The sequence below is a fragment of the Haliotis asinina genome, chromosome 15 (genome assembly GCF_037392515.1).
Source record: "Haliotis asinina isolate JCU_RB_2024 chromosome 15, JCU_Hal_asi_v2, whole genome shotgun sequence".
Lineage (NCBI taxonomy): Eukaryota > Metazoa > Mollusca > Gastropoda > Lepetellida > Haliotidae > Haliotis > Haliotis asinina.
The window spans coordinates 51,081,374-51,102,330 of NC_090294.1; the positions used below are offsets into that span (position 1 = coordinate 51,081,374).

Below are 20,957 nucleotides of genomic sequence, written 5' to 3' on the forward strand. Positions count from 1 at the left end.
GGGACTGGCACTGTATATTAGACAGTCCATCGCTACACGCTTCTTTCGTATGCACGACGACTAGACGGACTGCATCTTCTTCACGAGCGACATGTATTCACAAACCAACGAACCTTCAATATTTGGATTTGTGTATGTAACAGATACTGATATTTCTGTACAGTCACACCTTACTAAAATAGGTCTCCTGGAGAACAGAGTGTATGTGCTATTACGAGAACACCCCGACACAGCTATTGTACTTTTTGGTGATTTTAATGCACGAGTTGGTGACAAACAATTGAGCACGACTCGAAAGTCTGTATACCCATTCATGATATCGACTATGCAAATGATGCTTTTAACATCCCAAGAAATTCTAAATTATAAGATAGTAAACTTAGAGGAAGCTAAATTGTTAGAAATGTGTCGCAATTTCAATGTACCGTATATTACCGCATATAAGCCGACCCCGTGGATAAGCCGACCCCCCAACTTGACCCTCAAAATCAATGCCAAGATTGTATCTCTCATACATAAGCCGAGCCCCCACTATGGCCAGAGACCACGACCAGAGACATCTTGGACGTAACCAGTATGTTTGATGTGAATAAAGATTGGAAACCTTTGTTTGTTTTACTTTGTATGTCAACGATCCCAACGATCACTGCTTGCATCAACAGAGACCAAGTACTGCCATACACAATAAAGATTACCAGTATATTCTGAAAACCTGTTTGTTTTCCTTTTATATCCCTACGATCGCTGCAGGCATTTACGACAGGACGCCATTTTGTCAAATCGGTGAGTATAGAAATGTGAACCCAAGACTAAAAGTACCCACAGGAAATAAACACTGAAGTCATTTTTGGATTCTAAACGTATTATTTCTGTCTCATTTAGTGAAGCATGTTTACATAAATAAATAATATGTATTGCAATTACACACAATTATATACATTTTCAGCCGTTGTGTCCATGTATCAATTCACATAAGTCCACAATATTCACAAATCATCGGCTGTGAAACCCTCGAATTCGGTTTCGCTGTCCTCGCCAGCCAGTTCTTTCCATGCTGACTCATTTGTCCAGTCATCGTAATAGTCCTGCAGACTGTCACATACAAGCACATCTTCATCTACCTTTCTCTGTTCGGGCGTCAGAAACTCGTCAAATAATGCATCATCCTCTGATCCGTCCGGCTTATTTGAGATTCCACGCTTCAAAAAGGAATTTACAATCATGGCTGTTGGTATTTCCTGCCACGATTCTTTAACCCACCTCGCCACATTTCCTAAATGGTGTTAGTGTAGACTTTACATTTATTGGTCACCAAGGCAGCAGTGTTGTTGACTATTGCATTGTGGCAACTTGTGTCTATAACTTCTTTGAAAACTTCGACATTTTATAGAGATCTGACTCTGATCATTTGCCCGTCACAGTTTGCATAGCAGCATCACATGACACATCACGTGACAACATAGTTCACGAGCAAGCACGAGCGAATACTCACAACATCGGGTCAGGGCGATGGGACGACGAGAGAAAGGGTGAATTTATACAATTTATTAAAGACAATGTCGAACATTTTGGCCACAAATTCTATGACTGTATACACTATGAGGTCGATAATGCTATATATGTTTCTGTGTGTAAACAGTTGACTGTATACGTCCTTTTGTGCAGAGTGTTGTCAAAAAAGAAACTTCACATCCTTCCTTCAGGGTACTAAATTTATAAAAGAACAAGAGATGGCAAGATGGTTAAATTGTTATTATTTCATTGCTGAGATCTGTGTGATGTAGTCGATACACTGACAGTGCCACAATCAGTTCCATTAGGCTACACCGCCGTTTCAAAACATGGGTATACAGAATGCCAAGTCACAAGAATAAAAATTCGAAATTTCTCTACTGAATATGGTGTAAGGTCGCTCCGCGCATTCACCACTGCCAAACACCGTCTCATCGACTGCTTTATGCTTGTGAACACGTAGTTGGGGATTCTGCATCCTTGCAAGGCATCGCCAAGTTCCTGCAAATTCTGAGGTTGGTTCCTAAGATCACGAAGCCTTCTCCCAAGAGCATCCCAAACTTTGGAACCTCGATGACCAGTCCATGACGTTGATACCAGCGTTTTGAAGGAAATTTCGTGTCAACATCGCGGTATGCGACCGAGCATTATCATGCTGGAACTGTAGACCTGGGCCATGAGCTGCCGTGAAAGGAACGAATTCAGTGGTGAGCACATGGTCGCGGAAAGCAGCAGCTGTGAGCTTTCCACGGATGACCAGAAGTCGGGAACGGTTTTTCTCACAGAAAGCACCCCACCATGCAACTTCAGCCCCGAATCTGTCGACTTCCTGTACACAACACTGGGCATACCGTTCACGACATCGTCTCCAGAGTGCAGTCCTCGAATCTGAGGGTAAACCTGGATTCATCGCTAAAGACGACTCGATTCCAGTCTCTCTGGGTCCATCGAAGGTGACGTTGGGCCCACAGCAGACGTTGACGTTGACGAAACGGGGTCAATATTGGCCCACGATATGGACGTCGAGAATGGAGACTGGCACCCCGCAACCGATTTCGAATGGTCTGTGAGGACAGTCGACCTCTAAACATCTGAGCCCTGGTTCATATAGCCGGCAGAAATCTGTCACGTTGGTGACATGGGACAATTTGACGGCCTTCTGCTCGTGACGTCACATTTGGATGACCCGACCTTGAGTGATCAGAAGTGGTGCCAGTTTGTTGTAGACGACCTCGCAAGTCATACACAGTACGACGGCTGCATCCCATTGCTCGTGCGACGTCAATAACTGATCTTCCCGCTTGCAACACGTCAACGGCACGTTCAGGTTGCATATTTGACGATTGTGGCATTTAAAGTACTGTTAGAACTGTGGTTTAAAATGTTTTTTCAATTCATGAGGCCAATGCAAAAAGGTGCAAATGAAGAAAACTTCGATGCTAAGCTTAGGTGATCGACTACACGTGCAAAACTTGACTTGGCACGAACGTGATTTGCAAAATGCATGGCTGGGTTTGGCGGGGTTTTGCTAACTGTTCATTGCCACCCTGATGGTAGATTTGGGTGCAGTTTTCGTTTGTGCGTGTTTATTTCCAACCTGATGGTAGATTTGGGTGCAGTTTTTGTTTTTGCGTGTGCGGGGCCTGTGTGCGGAGGTGGTACGTGCAAAAATCCCTCATGCTGGGCACTTATTTGAGCACGTTTTGGCCAATTTCGTCACTTTAGGGTTTGGCTTACGTTTAGAGCCTGATGATCGATTTGAGTGGTGTTTTTTTTTTGTTGTTTCATGCCCCAATTACTTCATTAATTATGTCGTGGGTGCACACTCTAATTAGCTTTTGTTATTTATTAAGGGCAATTTGAGTCCTCGCGAACCGTTTTACCATCAGTGCCCAGTTATCGCACCTTGTATATATTCATAAAATTGTGAATGTCTTTTAAACAATATTTTTACAAATTGTACATGTCTTGTGAACATCATCTTTCCAAAACTGTAAATGTATTGTAAACATCGTCTTTACACAAGATTTACAAGCAGGTAAATGTGTACTTCTTTTTCTGTGAATGACGTACATTTTAATACGCAAATTGGAATAAAAAGTGGCGTAATTTGTAATAATCTCAGTTGTGGTAAAATGTAATACATTGTAAATAGTTATGTATATTGGAATAACAGTGTGAATCATTCTTAAGTACGGGTCTTTGTCTTTGGTTGCATTTCATATATTAGATAACTGGTTAGGGCCGAAAACTGAAATGAAGGATTTTGTTCAAGTTTGACTACAGTTGCATTTAGTGATCTTGAGATAATTTGCAAGGCGAAAGCAAAAATCTAAGTATATTGACAACATCACGATTGGTAGCGCAATAACTCAGGAAGGAATTAATAGATTTTGATCCAATGTTATATAAAGGTGTATCGGCGGGATTCAAACTACACCATTTGAAAGGGGAACCGTGCACATTTTGAGTTAACAGCGAAAATTGTATTGAAAAAGCGAAAGAGCGAAAACACAAGAAACAATTTATATGCTTTGCTTAAAAGTAAATTTGGAAAATGTGTTGGGAGTATCGTCATTAACGCCAAGCGAACTCAGTGATCTTGGGATGATTTTCAAGATTACAGTAAGTGTTCTAGCGACATCCCCCGAACTAATTTTGTTCGCGTTTTGTATCAAGGCATCTGATGACAGATTCGGTAACGTTTAGATAATTTTCAGGGGCAGGTTGAGGATTATTGCGGATTTTCAAAATTTTGATAGCTGTCGAGTTCTATAATTTCATGTTCATTCTACCAGCTGTGAACGTATTTGTGACCAGAGATTATTTTTGTTTGCTTTGATTATTAAAGTTAATTGTCTTTCATTGTGGGTTATGGAGATATTTTCATTGTTGACGCAAGGAAATATTTTACGAGCAATAGCTTTCAACCTTGTAATGTTTATTACATTTTGAAATTCTTCATGCTTTATATATTGTTCAGATTAGATTCAGATTTACAAGTTCAGATTTCAGGTGGTCATTATGCGGCTGTGTTGCCTTGTCGCATACGCGATATACGTATGAATTTACATTAAAATGTGAGGATCCTCCGTTTTGTATCCCTTGTGATGAAAGAAAAGAAAAAAATATTAAAATATTAAAAAAGAAATATTATTGTTGCAGAAATTCTGATATGTTTGTAATAGATAAATAGTTTATAATTAGTAGCTTAGATTATCAATTGGGATTGTTCGGGACTGTAACCGTAAAGGGGATTAAATTACTGTAAAAATATTGTCCTCCTCAGAGTCCCAAAATCTCAAAACATTCAAAGTAAATTTAAACTTACTACTTAAAGTATATACGTCATTTTATTGTATGGCCAGTTTGCCCAAATTGCTTACATCTGAAAGGGTGGTGCAAACCCAGGGAGGGTCCATACAGGTAGCAACTGTACTGTAAATCTCCGTGATCCTCAGAATGGTGATGTATCTTCAGTTGTTGGCAATCTAGTGTATTTATAGTTAAAATACTTTAGATTTAATTGGTAGTTTAAACTTTATATGACATAATCTAGTTCCTTTCACCCCTTTACAGACAGATAAGTATATTTAAGCATATTCTCTAAATTTGCATTTTCATTCATTTACAAATGTACAACTTTCAGCACGATATAGATGAAATACTGACGATGTGACATTTAATGTAAACTCACTCACTCACTCACTCACTCACCCACTCCTAGACAGTCACAGCGAACAGCGAACAGCGAACAGAAGAAACAGACGTTAGGAACAATGTAATGTTTGTGTCGCTTTTCTTGTTCATGAGACTGGACGCTGATGGATCGCCTCAATAGTTTCGGTAAGAATGCAGTCTATTTAAGACGGCTAGGTTAACATGACACTTAATGCAAACATAACTGCACATTCCTTTTATATATTCAGCGGCCTTGACCTACCTCTCAACATTTTGTCATTTATCATGTGAGTTAGGCTATGTACCTCGAAAACATCAGACATACAATTTATGCACTGTTTGTGTCTTGTGACTCATGACGTTGACCCGTAATGGATCGCAACAATAGTTCTGCATAGAAATGCAGCCTTTTTATCGCTAGCGTTCAGCTGTTAGGAAAGTGAACACAGTGGGATACAAACTTTGTCCTTGTTATAAAAACACTACAGGGCCTATCGTGCAGAATCTCTCAGCAGCAGTACAAGTGCCAGCCACAAAATCAGTATGAGACCTTCCACGCTCCAGAGCATCTTGTCGCCCTGGGGCTACTCACAGCATGTCAATGTTACTGACAACAAACAGGGTATGGGGACGTGGGTGACAAGAAAGACTGAGCTCCTACTTAACAGTATTAACTCTACATCCCCTTATGTCACTGCAAAATGCTTTTAAATTAGCTTACAGCAAGTAGATATTAATCTCAGTCGGGGGTAGGACTGTAGGACAGAACATATTTTCAAGTTACCGGTTTTTTTTCAGAAAGCAAATAAAAGCGACAGTATCGATGGTATATGCAACTATCGATGTCATTCCATACACCTATCGATAAAGTATCGATAAAGTACTCTCAGGGACTCACAATCGCGATCAGTCCATAGTTCGATTCATCGTTACCCCCCTATTCATTACAGAGGCGCAGGGCGAGCTGGCTGAAGCGTCAGGCTAGTGATCCAGCAAGGTTTATATGTCGGGATCGGGCCCACCCGTGGCCGGGTATTTAAACCTTGGAGTCAACTTTGCGTGCTGACTCTTTCCATGTTATCACAACCCCTAGTGTACAGTACACAACCTCGTTAGGATGAGGGAGCCACAATAAACTCGGTGCGCCTTGTGACACTGAGACGGACATCTTAAGATAGAGCGAAACAAATACCAGCGCCTTGAGCAAGCAATAGTTGCATGGCTATGTACGGTAAATAAGTATCCTATCCCATAATAATATGTTAGTCTGGATTCAACCGAACATTAGCCGAACGCTTGTTTGGGACCACAGTCTCCATGCACAGAAGGTACGTGATGATGTAGGATCGACAGAATGGTGAATGGAGTCGTGTCAGTGATAAACATCGAAGTGACTAAGTTATTTAGCAACAAACAACCCGGTGCCATTGTATTGAAGGCTGTGACTTCTGAGTGATCTGCACTCAGAGCAAGGAACGAACGCTCCCAGATGGAGTCAGCTTAAGATATTTATATCTGCACAGTTAAGTCGGTGGAAAAACTCCCAGATGGAGTGAGTTTAAGATATTTATACCTACCCCGTGAAGTTGGAGGAAAGCCCCCAGATAGCGTCAGTTTAAGATATTTATACCTGCCTACTGACAGTCGGGAATATAGCCTCAATTTGAGATATTTATACCTGCCTACTGACAGTTGGGAATGTAGCCTCAATTTAAGATATGTATACCTGCCTACTGACAGTTGGGAATGTAGCCTCAATTTATGATATGTATACCTGCCTACTGACAGTTGGGAATGTAGCCTCAATTTAAGATATTTATACCTGCCTACTGACAGTCGGGAATATAGCCTCAATTTAAGATATTTATACCTGCCTACTGACAGTTGGGAATGTAGCCTCAATTTAAGATATTTATACCTGCCAACTGACAGTCGGGAATATAGCCTCAATTTAAGTTATTTATACTTGCCTACTGACAGTCGGGAATATAGCCTCAATTTAAGATATTTATACCTGCCTACTAACAGTCGGGAATATAGCCTCAATTTAAGATATTTATACCTGCCTACTGACAGTCGGGAATATAGCCTCAATTTAAGTTATTTATACTTTCCTACTGACAGTCCGGAATATAGCCTCAATTTAAGATATTTATACCTGCCTACTGAGAGTCGGGAATATAGCCCCAATTTAAGATATTTATACCTGCCTACTGACAGTTGGGAATGTAGCCTCAATTTAAGATATTTATACCTGCCTACTGACAGTCCGGAATATAGCCTCAATTTAAGATATTTATACCTGCCTACTGAGAGTCGGGAATATAGCCCCAATTTAAGATATTTATACTTGCCTACTGACAGTCCGGAATATAGCCTCAATTTAAGATATTTATACCTGCCTACTGACAGTCGGGAATATAGCCTCAATTTAAGATATTTATACCTGTCAACTGACAGTCGGGAATATAGCCTCAATTTAAGATATTTATACCTGCCTACTGACAGTCGGGAATATAGCCTCAATTCAAGATATTTATACCTGCCTACTGACAGTCGGGAATATAGCCTCAATTTAAGATATTTATACCTGCCTACTGACAGTCGGGAATACAGCCTCAATTTAAGATATTTATACTTACCCCATAACGTCGGAGGAAAATCTCAAAGACAGAGTCAGCGTAATATATTTATACGTGCCCGGTTATTGACACCAACCAGTTGAATTATGATACTTTGTAACCAACGTGTTAGAAGTGGCAGATGCGATGTCTTACTTTTCATGGTGATTTCCATGTGTGACTAGCACTAAGACAATATAACCACTTATCATCCAAACATGAGACCACGTGATATCTTCCAGAGGATATCGTTTTGGCAATTGTTACGTTTACCGTGACAAACTATTTAAAGGTCACATGCAACGTAAAACACAACTTTGCAGATTTTGATACCTTTTGGTATGCACTTACCGAAACAAATCATGAAAAGTGCCAATTTAGTCTATAGAGTTGAAAAAAACGCGATGAAAAAAAGCCCGCGAAATCTGAGTTCAACCGATTTACTAAGCTGGTTTCAACAGCTGTGCTGCGCTGCGCCCCTAAGGCATACGCAGTGAATAGGTTCGCGGACCTTGAAACAGTATGCATGCTCGGAGTATGAGGTCGTGAGCAGTAGTCTAATCTTTGTTGTGTACACAAACAAGTAAATAATCAACTCATTACATAAACAAGCTTGTTGATTGTAGTAAGCAGTCACAGAGTAAGCTCAATGTCTGGTTTATTGACACCTGTGTGTCTGCCTGCCTGTCTGCTAAAGACAATATACAATACACAGCTTCAATCATTGACCACATGCAATTTGAACGTAACACCTATCAGGCTATACACCATAAACAAAATAAATTGATTTATGACTCGTGCACCCGAGTCCAGTCTCTGCCACATTATGTAATTAGGCATGTGTGATACTTGTATACATGACGTTTTTATGTCTGTGGGTTTCAAACAAACTATAGCCATTTTTCGGATGACTGGATTTGACGGAAACTGGTGCAAACTCTTTCAAGTCCTGCTTTGTACTTGGACGAATGACACTTTCCAGTCACGCAGTAGTTCACCATGTCTGCTGAGATGATTTTTGGTTTGATCGAACTCAAATTCAGAGAACGTGTATTTACAAAACCCAACATCTCTATATACATCCTCTAGGGATAACAACTTCTTCTAGTGTAAATGATTTTGTTTGACAACGGTTTATGAATCCATACTGAAATGATGCATCAAGTACAATAAAAGAAGTTGTTATCCATAAAGAATCTTACTTTCTTGTGACTAGCCATACTTATAAAAGGCCCATCAAACAGATCATCTTTCTGTACACTCAATGAGCCCTCAGCGTGTCAGCAAATGAACCAGCCAATCGGAAGTCGTCGTTACCCTTGAGTGCACATCCACCCGCTGTCACTGGGTTCGGTCTCCCGAGGGCTTCGTTTCGAGGGAAGTAAGCCCAAGTACAAAATATTGCACTTTTGAATCGCGATTGTACGCTTACAATTTTGTTTATATGTTTTTTAACAAGCAGCAATGTATATTAGATGTCATGAAAAAGCGATAATTGTGTTGTAATTATGTTTGATTTTTTGGTTGCATGTGACCTTTAAGAAATCCCCTTGTAAACCAGCAAAACAGAACAAAGACAAGTTGTTTACCTTCAAATTCTGTTATTATTATACCACGAGAGCAAGGTACACAAAGTCACAAGTCAATATAACAATGCAGATTTCAGGTACAATTCAAGAGAGGCAAAATCTAAGTCAGTGAGTCACAAAAATACAATATATCAAACTCACCAAAGTCTTGTGACAGGGAAGACAGGGAACAACTATGGCAAAATGTAAACACAGCGGTTGGTGCGACAGCAAATGATGTAGATTCAAGCGTTGACAGGATTTTGATGATCAAGCCTGGCAGAGATGTAAATGAGTGTGAGTGTCCCCGGCAACCAGCCTTTATATATGTTTACAAAGTCATTTCCCGAAAGTTCGGGCAACGAACGTCAACACTGTACAATGGTCTCGAAACAGCATCCCGGAAGTAGACACATCGAAAACTAGGAGCAGATAAATTCTGGAAAACCAGAATGCTAATTCACCAGCTATTAAAACCAAATGTGAGCCATCATAATTAATATTCAAAAACACTAAACATTGTGACCCAATAATAATTATTACTGAATTAATAACAAAAATATACAGAAAATACACACTCGTAACACTCTCCCCCTTGAGGAAACGAAAGTTTCGCAGAAACTTTCTGTTACAGTCATTGCAATAATAACATAATAACATGACATGTAATAATATGAGTAATATGCAAACTTCTTGCAAAATTACAATGACAAAATGCAGTTATATACATACAGCATCATCAAGTCATCATACATTTATACCCTGGAAAGTGCATCAGCACAAACATTATCTTTGCCTTTAATGTGTTTGATCACAAGATTAAACCCTTGCAAAGTCAAACTCCACCTCATAAGTCTCTGATTCTTGTTCTTCATTTTGTGAAGAAAAGTCAAGGGATTGTGATCAGTAAAAACTTCAATTGGCAAAGTGGTGGTACCAAGGTACACTTCAAAATGCTGTAAAGCTGACAAAAGACCTAATGTCTCTTTCTCAATGGTAGAATAATTTCTTTGGTGCTTGTCAAATTTCTTTGAAAAACAACAAACTGGATGTTCAATCCCTGAATCATCCTCTTGAATAAGGACAGCACCTGCTCCAGCATCACTTGCATCAATTTGCAACTTGAAAGCTTTCTCAAAATTTGGTGCCTGCAACTCTGGAGAATTCATGAGTATGGCTTTGACTTTCTCAAATGCAGTCTGACAACTGCTATCCCACTGAAATTTTACCATTTTCTCCAAAAGGTTAGTAAGTGGAAATACAACATCTGAGAAGTTTTGACAAAACTTTCTGCAATAGCCAGCCATACCCAAGAATCTCATGAGTTCTCTCAAATATTGAGGTACTGGAAAATGTACAATTGCCTCCACTTTAGAATGAACTGGTTGTACCTGGCCGTGCCCTACAACATGCCCTAAAAATTCCACTTGTCTCTTCCCGAATTCACACTTGGCGAGATTCACAGTTAACTTTGCCTCAGACAGTCTTTCGAAGAAAGCACGAGTCCTTTAAGATGGTCATCACACTCCATGTCTTAATCGACGACGTCATCCATGTAAGCCTCGATACGATCTAAGCCTGAGGTGACATTGTTGACAAGTCTCTGGAACGTCGCTGGGGCGTTCTTCAGACCAAACGGCATCACTTTGTATTGATACAGTCCATCTGGTGTAGTGAATGCCAATATTTTCTTTGCACGGTCTGTAAGTGGAATCTGCCAGAAGCCCTTTAGTAAGTCAAACTTACTTATATACTTGGCTTGACCAATGCGATCAATGCAATCATCCACTCTCGGAATAGGATATGAGTCAGTTCGCGAGAACGCATTGACAGCTTTCATGTCAGCACAGCAGCGCCAACCACCTCCACTCTCCGGCACAAGAACGCATGGTGAACTCCACAGACTGGGTTCAATAATGTCATTGTCCAGCATATATTTCACCTCTTTCCGTAGAATTTCACACTTCACTGGATTCATCCGATAAGGGTGTTGTTTTACAGGCACAGCATCACCTACATCTATATCATGGCTAACAACATCAGTTCGACTAGGCACATCAGGAAATAAGTAAGAGAACTCATAAATCAAATCTGACATCTGAACTTTCTGCTGAGGAGATAAATGTGATAGTTTCTCATCAAGGTGAGCTAACACATCAGAATTTCTAAACTTTGGTGAAACATTATCACTAAGATCATCAAACTTCACATTGCTAACACAATCATCAATGTTGTCAACATTTTCACAGTTGTCTTTAGTACAATACCTGGGGAGAGTGTGGCAATAAAATTGACATGTTTGGTTTCAAACCTGTCATATTTCTTAATCATGTTCATATGACACAATCTCTTTTGTTTACAATGACCAGGCGTCAAGACGACATAGTCTGTGTCGCTAACCTTTTTTTCAACAACATATGGACCTTGATATCTTGCTCTCAGTGGCTGACCAGCAATGGGAAGCAAAACTAACACTTTCTCACCACAAGTGAAATTTCTCTGTTTTGACTTTTTGTCATAGTTTAGCTTCATTTTAACTTGTGAAACTTTCAAGTTTCTTCTGGCCAACTCACTTGCTTTTAATAGTCTGTCCCTAAATGTAGACACATAGTCTAAGAGATTGATCTCAGGTTTGTCATTGAGCCATTGTTCTTTTAAGTGTTTTAGTGGCCCACGCACAGTGTGACCAAACACAAGCTAAAAGGGGCTAAACTCTAAACTTTCCTGAACTGACTCTCTGACAGCAAACAACAACAAATGCACACCCTCATCCCAATCTTTCTTTGTCTCAAAACAATAAGTCTTGATCATATTTTTCAAAGTTTGATGAAATATCTCTAGAGCTCCCTGTGACTCTGGATGATAAGCACTAGACTTAACTTGCTTAATACCTACTGGTACATAGCTTGTTGAAACACTTTAGACATAAAATTTGAGCCCTGATCAGACTGAACAACATCTGGCAAACCAACTAAGGTGAAAAACTTGATCAAAGCTTTGACAATCACAGGAGCAACAATCCTACGAAGCGGAATTGCTTCAGGAACTCTGGTAGAAGCACACATAATTGTGAGTAAATACTGATTACCAGACTTAGTCTTCGGTAGTGGACCAACACAATGAAAAAAAAAACTCTACTGAAAGGTGCCTCTAAAGGTTCCTAGGTTTCAAGGGAGCAGAAGGAATTTTCTGATTTGGTTTTCCCACAATTTGGCATGCATGACAGGTATTACAAAATTCGGCCACATCTTGTCTCAAACTTGGCCAAAAGAAATGTGCCAAAATTTTCCCACAAGTTTTGTTGACACCCAAATGACCTGCCAAGGGACTTTCATGTGTCAATGAAAGTACATATTTTCGTAATAATTTTGGTACCACAATTTGATGGTACAATTTCCATTCATCCTCCGCAGGAACATCCGCCGACCTATATTTCCTCATCAGAACACGATCCTTGTAGTAATAACAACTGGAACCTTGCTAACCACCTAAAAGGAAACAGCCTCACTATGGGCGAACAGTGGCCCATGGGCGAGAGTGTTTAATTTCGTCCAGAATAAATGTTTTGGAGGTTGTAAATGAATGAAAATATGTTAATAAGTATCATGACACAAATTTCAGCTCGGTGCGACTTGACTCCGCTAACTCACAGCGATTTTAAAAAATTTCACCCATGGGTGAAAAACATACTGGCCCATGGACGAGAATATTTACTTTCGATGAAAATACATATATTTTCCATGTCTGAAAATGAAAGTATAATTATTAGTGTCGTGAAAATCAGCTTATTTTGACTTAATTCTGCTAATTTAGAGCAATTTGAAAATATCATTTGACCCATGGGTGAGAATATTCACTTTACTCAAATTACATCTTTTTTCATGTTTCGGAGGTTGTAAATGGGTGAAAGTGTGTTCCCAAGTATCATAATACATATTTCAAATTATTTTGACTTAATTCCATTAATTTAGAGAGATTTTTAAAAATCTCACCCATGGGTGAAAAGCATTTTGGACCATGGGCGAGAATATGGCCCTTTCCTCCAAATATATCTATTCACATGTTTTGGAGGATGTAAATGAATGAAAGTACATTTATGAGCATCATGACAGAAATTTCAACTCATTTGACTTAATTCCGCTAATTGTGAGCGATTTTAAAAACTCTTGCCGAAAAACATTTTGGCCCATGGGCGAGAATATATTTTTTTCACTCAAAATAGATCTTTTTCCATGTTTTGCAGTTTGTAAATGAATGCAAGCATATTTATGAGTGTCATCACATGACATCCAACTCATTTTGACTTAATTCTGCTAATTTAGAGCAATTTAAAAAAAATCTCACCCATGGGCAAGAATATTTCCTTTTACTCCAAATACACCTTTTCCAATGTTTTGCAGGATGTAAATGAATGAAAGTGGCTTTATGAGTATCAGGACACAGAATTCAACTGATTTGATTTAATTTTGCAAATTCAGGGGGATTTTAAAAAATATATGAGAATAATTACTCTTACTCATAATACATCTTCTGTGGTTTGGAGGTTGTAAATGAATGAGAGTATATTTATAAGTATCATGGCACAAAATTTAATTCATTTTGACTTAATTCCGATAACTACAAGAATCTGCACTTCCACTCCAAATACATAGTTTTTTGTATTGTTTTGGAGGTTGTAAATGAATGAAAGTGTGTTTATAAGTGTCATTCCAGTCTTAATTCGACTAACCATGGACGAAAATATTTTCATTTGCTTGTTTTCTTTATTTTGCAAGCATTTGGTTAAAATTTAGATGAAATTATAATGACAAATAATTTCAGTTTAATTTAGTGAGTTTAGTTCTATGTCGCACTCAGCAATATTCCAGCAATATGGCGGCGGTTTGTAGAAAATCAAGTTTGGACGAGATAATCCAGAGATCAACAGCATGACCATTGACCCGCACAATCAGGAACTGATGACATGTGTCAATCAAGTCCGCAAGCAATGAAGTTGAAGTTATTTGTGAAAGTCCTTACTCCACTGACACAAAAACTATGCTGGGACACATTAATAACTGGCGTTGTGAGATCTTTAAACTGTATTGAAATATGTCTTGTCAATCCCACACACATTCGCCAATAACCACTTTAATAAAGAAAACATGGTCTGGCTCCTTCAGAACAAATAAGTAAATAAGGATCCCCAACTGGGTAATTAAGTAAGGAACTCAAAATACTGTCACTTTCTGTCCAGGACGTCACGCATCACCAGTCTTGAGCTAATGACCTTGTAAAACCCCTCACAAAGGAAACACAAAGCACCAAAACTGTATTTCTTTCTAGGAGACACACGGTATGTTGACAAAATTTCCGGTGATGAATACATTCTATCGTGAGCAAAACCTACCCAGTAGTTTTAAGTGTACCTACTCGGTTTAACATGTTTCGTTTTAATATTGTGGGATCCACTTTTAGTAATTCTCGTTTGCCCGTACCAGGTTTTCTTCGGCCGAGGTTTCATGGGGTATTCTCCTATTTGTCAGACCAGGAATAATCTACAACCAGGGAGCCTATATACAGACACTTGCTTTCTTTACCATTTGTACTAATTAACATGCACCTCGCCATGCTCCAACGCACACAGTGACTTGGTTCGTTTCCAGCGCAACTTCGGCTGCGTTTAACAGTACTTCATCCAGTTTACTGTATCAGTCGAAATCTTACAGTGAATGAATGAATGAATGAATGAATGAATGAATGAGCAAGATGTATATATGAATGAATGAAAGAAATAATAATAAAAGAAAGAAGTACATATGTGAATGAATGAAAGAATAAAAGATACACCACAGCCAGTAATTTTTAGACATTATTCAGTTGATAAATTATCATTTTATGATACATACATGTATGACATGCTGGACAGGTATTGGGCATTTTGTGATAATTTACCATTACCATTTTCATAATGCATAAAAAAGACACTCATTAATCTATCACTGTGTTTTTGTCATTCTTTCACTTGCTAAATCCCCTCTGATCATAGCATATGGACTCTCCCATACCCAATTCACCTAATCCTGAGAAATCAACCAGGCATGACATACCCACATCACCTCATTAATTTTCCGTATCTATCGAGCATAACATACATAAAATGGGAGGACACCCTGTTCACTTATGGAAGTGAGCCATGTAGGGAGTACCCTCACTCTCACAAACCAACCAAATGGGGAGAAGCTGCAGTGTTTGTCAGGATTTTTCTGGCTTTGCTAAATACATCGTACATAAACATGTAACATAGTTTGCTTTGATTGTGTAACTACCTACATTAGGACATTGAGACTATTCTGATTTATCGAGTAAAATACGATTGTATAGTTTAGAGTTTGAATCTTGGCATATCTTACCGGTTTTGCTACTTTTGCACTCTACCTTATTACCTGGGCCGAGCATATTTTGGTGTTTTTTAGTATTTCATCTATTTGTTTAGATTTATTAATCTATTTGTTTTGTTTTTTTACTGCTAGGGGCCCAGCAAGTGAGTCTGCATTGATAATTGTAAATTTATTCTGACTTTTGACGAGAGGGACATGAAGTGTTGTTATCATGTATGTTATGCAATTATACTGTTGGTATGGAGTAGCATTGATATGCATGATTATGCTTGCCAATCCAGTCACGATTACTTGAAGAGATTAGTTTAAACTATAGATTAAAGTATCCATACTATTAATGTGTAATCTTTATATTGGGTTATGAGGAATACGTAAAATATTCAAGATTGATTTTGCGTTTACTTTTCTATCTTTTTATGAATTTTCGCTATTTTTGCTACGGTCGAAAAGATTTACCATGGCTTCGTTGTGTACAGGTCCATAGCTGTGGTCTCTCTAAGTATGTTAGAAATTATGTTGTTGAGACAGTTGGAACTGTTGATCTGCAGTCTTTCAAAATTCATTTTCACGAGATACATTCTCCCTTTTTACCACAAAAATATTTTCACAATGAACCGTTTACAAAAATGTGTCTCCCCGTAAAATAAGTAGGAGGAAACTCAAAGTATAGCAGTGCATTTGCCATAACTGAAGTTGTTAAAATGATAAAGAAAACCGTCATTTTCAACATTCATATTGCAAGCAATTTTATTAAGAAACTGAATAACTCATTACATTATTTGGTTTCCTAAAGAAACACATTTTATTTTTTTTCAGAAAACCAGTGTCTAATCCCTTAAAACAGCACGGTTGATTTTGACCTTGACCCAGAGCAAAGGTTCAACTTACATAACTACCCCGTAGACATCACTTGCTTGAAAATGAGTTTAACACCAACGCCAAAATGCTGATTACATTAGAAGAACTTCTATATCCATATAACTTTCTCTGTTTTCCAAATTATCATAACCTGAACAGACATTACTTTGTCTACGACTTCATGAGTTTTTCAAGTTCTAATCCACACACTGATTTCCACTTTTTCGTCATTCTGACTTTTATCTTAATTTGTTGAGTATTTCAGCATAACTTGAGAAGACAAGACCACTGCGCGGAACAATGACGTTTTCTGTTTCCGCGTTCAGTTATGTAATTTTCGCAAAGCGCCTGCTACAATTTCATGTCTCGTCCGCTGGTCTTGTGTATTGGAACAAAACAGCTGCCGCTTTCAAGTGTATTTTACTTGTCATATAGACATCTCATCCATGGATCACGCTAGGTCATTAGGTGACACCAGCTTTGAAATGAACAGGTGTTTGTGAGTGTATATGGATGAAAAAGACTGACTGCACACATTCAAAGGAAATCTCGAATTGATTGTTTTATAAGGCGTCGAGCTGACCAATTGGTTTCGGTTTTGAGTATAAACCTCCTTTGCCATATGAACTTAGCGTCTAAATACATTGTTTTTTTATATTGGGGATGCATGCAGACCTTACATACATACGCACATGAATAATCTCAAATTTCGAACTTTTGTTACATTCTATGTGCATTAAATGTCACTGTAAATATATATTGAAATCAATATATATATATATATACATGCATGTGTGATTGAACAATCTTTTTTATTGAAACAGGGATGGGGACTTTGTCCTTCTTCAAGACCTGCACATATTAGTCTGTGAAAGACAATGACATTTACGTGCATGTGCTCTGGAAAACCTTCTGCTGCACGATATTCATTTCAATTTAGTTATTGTGTGCACGCTGTATTTCAATTTTGAAAATGTGGTTAAAACATATTTTGATTCTCAAAGAATCTGGTTCGTTTAGTAAGCAAAATATTCCTTTGATTAATACTTCACCAGTACTATACAATATTACAGAATGCACAAAACCGGATACACAAAGCCGACAAATTATAGCATTGTGATGAAGGGTATACAGGGTTATAGGAGTCCCTTTTTATCCACCGAGCCACATTGTCGCTGACATGGCCCCACAATCCTATACGCCCTTGTGGGGTGTGGATTCGGGGGTGGGGGTAACGGTGGAAATGACCAAGCCACGGAAAACACAAGTACTCCATACTCTATCATGGTCTTCCTTACTGCTTGAAGATGGACCTTTTCTCAGTGTTGTCTATGATGACTTCAGTGAACGGAAACAAAGAACTTTTACACTGTGAAAACCAGAAAATAGTTGAATCCGTCAATGATTTTATCATGAAAACACAAAGCTTGTTGTTGTTTTTTTTGCAGAAAACTAATTAACTTATCAATAACCTTCTCACAATCATTCAGTGTTTCTACAAAGAGTTAGTCAGACACAACAAACCGTAACTCTCTTTTTTATGTTTACTTATATGATAGTTGTGTATTTGATGTAATGATAAGTATGCATATGTTATTATATGATAGTTCATATGGATGAAGACACATGCTGCATTTATATTTTGTATTATATGTTGTATGGCTGAAGAAGTGATATAAACTGTAAAGCTTGTTCACCAGTCCCAATCAGTGTTTACGAAACACACAACAACAGAAAACACAACATCTTGGAGATGTGTGGAGAAAGTGGAGACATATGGAGAACAGCAATATCATAACTGAACAGAAATCATTCCCTCTATTGGTGAAGGCCGTGTGGGATTAGTTAAACAAAGAAACCTAGTCGACCATGCCTCATAATCCTCTTACTCCGTAAATAAACAACGCACCTGGACTGTCGAAAATTGAAACTTTGTAAATTCAATGTTTTGGCCAATACGTATGGAGGTAATCCGGCATTAACACTGTGGCGTTAACACACCGGACAAGAAGTTAAACAAAATACTTTGAACAGTACATGCTTTAATGTGGCCACTATGAATGAGGTAGACTGTCTGATCAGCACATCTTATTATGGAAATCTCTTGTCTCTGAAGCTGGTCCTTGAGATGCTGAAACTTTCTGTCATGTTCTTTACTGTGGCCACTTTGTTACAATATACAGTTTATGCTGCTCACAGATTCTTGATTCACGATGATGCCAACTTTCTCGATTACTGTTTGTGTGACGACCATCATTCAGGAATTGGTTCCACAGCTCCTTTTTTCATGAATTTTACCATAACGAATGTTTAAATCTCACTTTATGTAAATATAGCATCAAAACAAACTGAAATAATGTATTTTATTAACATGGTACTGAATATAGTTGATTTGAATCACTGCATCACGGTTCACCGACTGCCATGGATGCATGCTTTTCCCACGTGGCGGGGTAAAACTGATTTATTCTCCCTCGAAAGGTCACGTGAAGCAATCAGAAATGGACATTCTTAAATGGAGTAGGATAAATGTGCCCTCTACGTGCTTATGAACCTTGAACTTGCAGTTTCATTTCACCAGTTATGTACAAATATTGGTCTAGAACAATTTTTCAAAACCTTTAGTCTTAAATATGTATTGATGCAGGGGCTCCATATATGTTCTTGTTCATGTCCCTCTCGTCAAACGTCAGAATAAACTTACTGTTATCAAAGCAGACTCACTCGCTGGGCCACTAGCAGTAAAAAACACAACAAAAACAAATATATCAATAAATCGAAACAAACAGATGAAACACTATAACCACCAAAATATGCTCGCCCCATGTAAAAAGGTAGAGTGCAAAAGTGGCAAAACCGGTAAAGTATGCCAAGATTCAAACTCTAAACTATCAGACGTATTTTACTCGATAAATCAGGATGGTCTCAATGTCCTAATGTGGGTAGTTACTCAATCAAAGCAAACTATGTTACATGTTTATGTACGATTTATTTAGCAAAGCCAGAAGAATCCCGACAAACACTGCAGCTTCTCCCCATTTGGTTGGTTTGTGAGAGTGAGGGTACTCCCTACAAGGCCCCCTCCCATTAGTTAACAGGGTGTCCTTCCATTTTATGTATTTTATACTCGATAGATACGGAAAATTAATGAGGTGATGTGGGTATGTCATGCCTGGTTGATTTCTCAGGATTAGGTGAATTGGGTATGGGAGAGTCCATATACTATGATCAGAGGGGATTTAGCAAGTGAAAGAATGACAAAAACTCAGTGATAGATTAATGAGTGTCTTTTTTATGCATTATGAAAATGGTAATGGTAAATTATCACAAAATGCCCAATACCTGTCCAGCATGTCATACATGTATGTATCATAAAATGATAATTTATCAACTGAATAATGTCTAAAAACTACTGGCCGTGGTGTATCTTTTATTCTTTCATTCATTTACATATGTACTTCTTTCTTTTATTATTATTTCTTTCATTCATTCATATATACATCTTGCTCATTCATTCATTCATTCATTCATTCATTCATTCACTGTAAGATTTCGACTGATACAGTAAACTGGCTGAAGTACTGTTAAACGCAGCCGAAGTTGCGCCGGAAACGAACCAAGTCACTGTGTGCGTTGGAGCATGGCGAGGTGCATGTTAATCAGTACAAATGGTAAAGAAAGCAAGTGACTGTATATAGGCTCCCTGGTTGTAGATTTTTCCTGGTCTGACAAATAGGAGAATACCCCATGAAACCTCGGCCGAAGAAATCCTGGTACGGGCAAACGAGAATTACTAAAAGTGGATCTCACAATATTAAAACGAAACATGCTAAACCGAGTCGGTACACTTAAAACTACTGGGTAGGTACACTTTCCAAGCATAAGGTTTCACTCACGATAGAATGTATTCAACAACGGAAATTTTGACAACATACCGTGTGTCACCTAGAAAGAAATACAGTTTTGGTGCTTTGTGTTTCCCTTGTGAGGGGTTTTACAAGGTCATTAGCTCAAGACTGGTGATGCGTGATGTCCTGGACAGAAAGTGACAGTATTTTGAGTTTCTTACTTAATTACCCAGTTGGGGATCCTTATTTACTTATTTGTTCTGAAGGAGCACAGACTATGTATTCTATATTAAAGTGGTTATTGGCAAATGTCAGTGGGATTGACAAGACATATTTCAATACAGTTTAAAGATCTCACAACGCTGTTTATTAATGTGTCCCAGCATAGTCTTTATGTCACTGGAGTAAGGACTTTCACAAATAACTTCAACTTCATAGTTCTGCGTTCAGGATCTATGAAGATCTGGACTAGAACAGGGCTTCAGCAAC

The 20,957-nt window shown here is 38.4% G+C and overlaps 1 protein-coding gene across 1 annotated transcript; it reads right to left on the reverse strand.

Annotated features, from left to right (window-relative positions):
* Window positions 1-986: 986 nt before the first annotated feature.
* LOC137265109 (uncharacterized) lies at window positions 987-11,360 on the reverse strand. Its single transcript, XM_067800417.1, has 3 exons — window positions 11,129-11,360; window positions 10,429-10,538; window positions 987-1,199 (listed from the first exon to the last, which is right to left on the reverse strand). Exons 1-3 carry the CDS (start codon window positions 11,358-11,360, stop codon window positions 987-989), a joined length of 555 nt encoding a protein of 184 aa, XP_067656518.1.
* Between the last annotated feature and the right edge of the window lie 9,597 nt (window positions 11,361-20,957).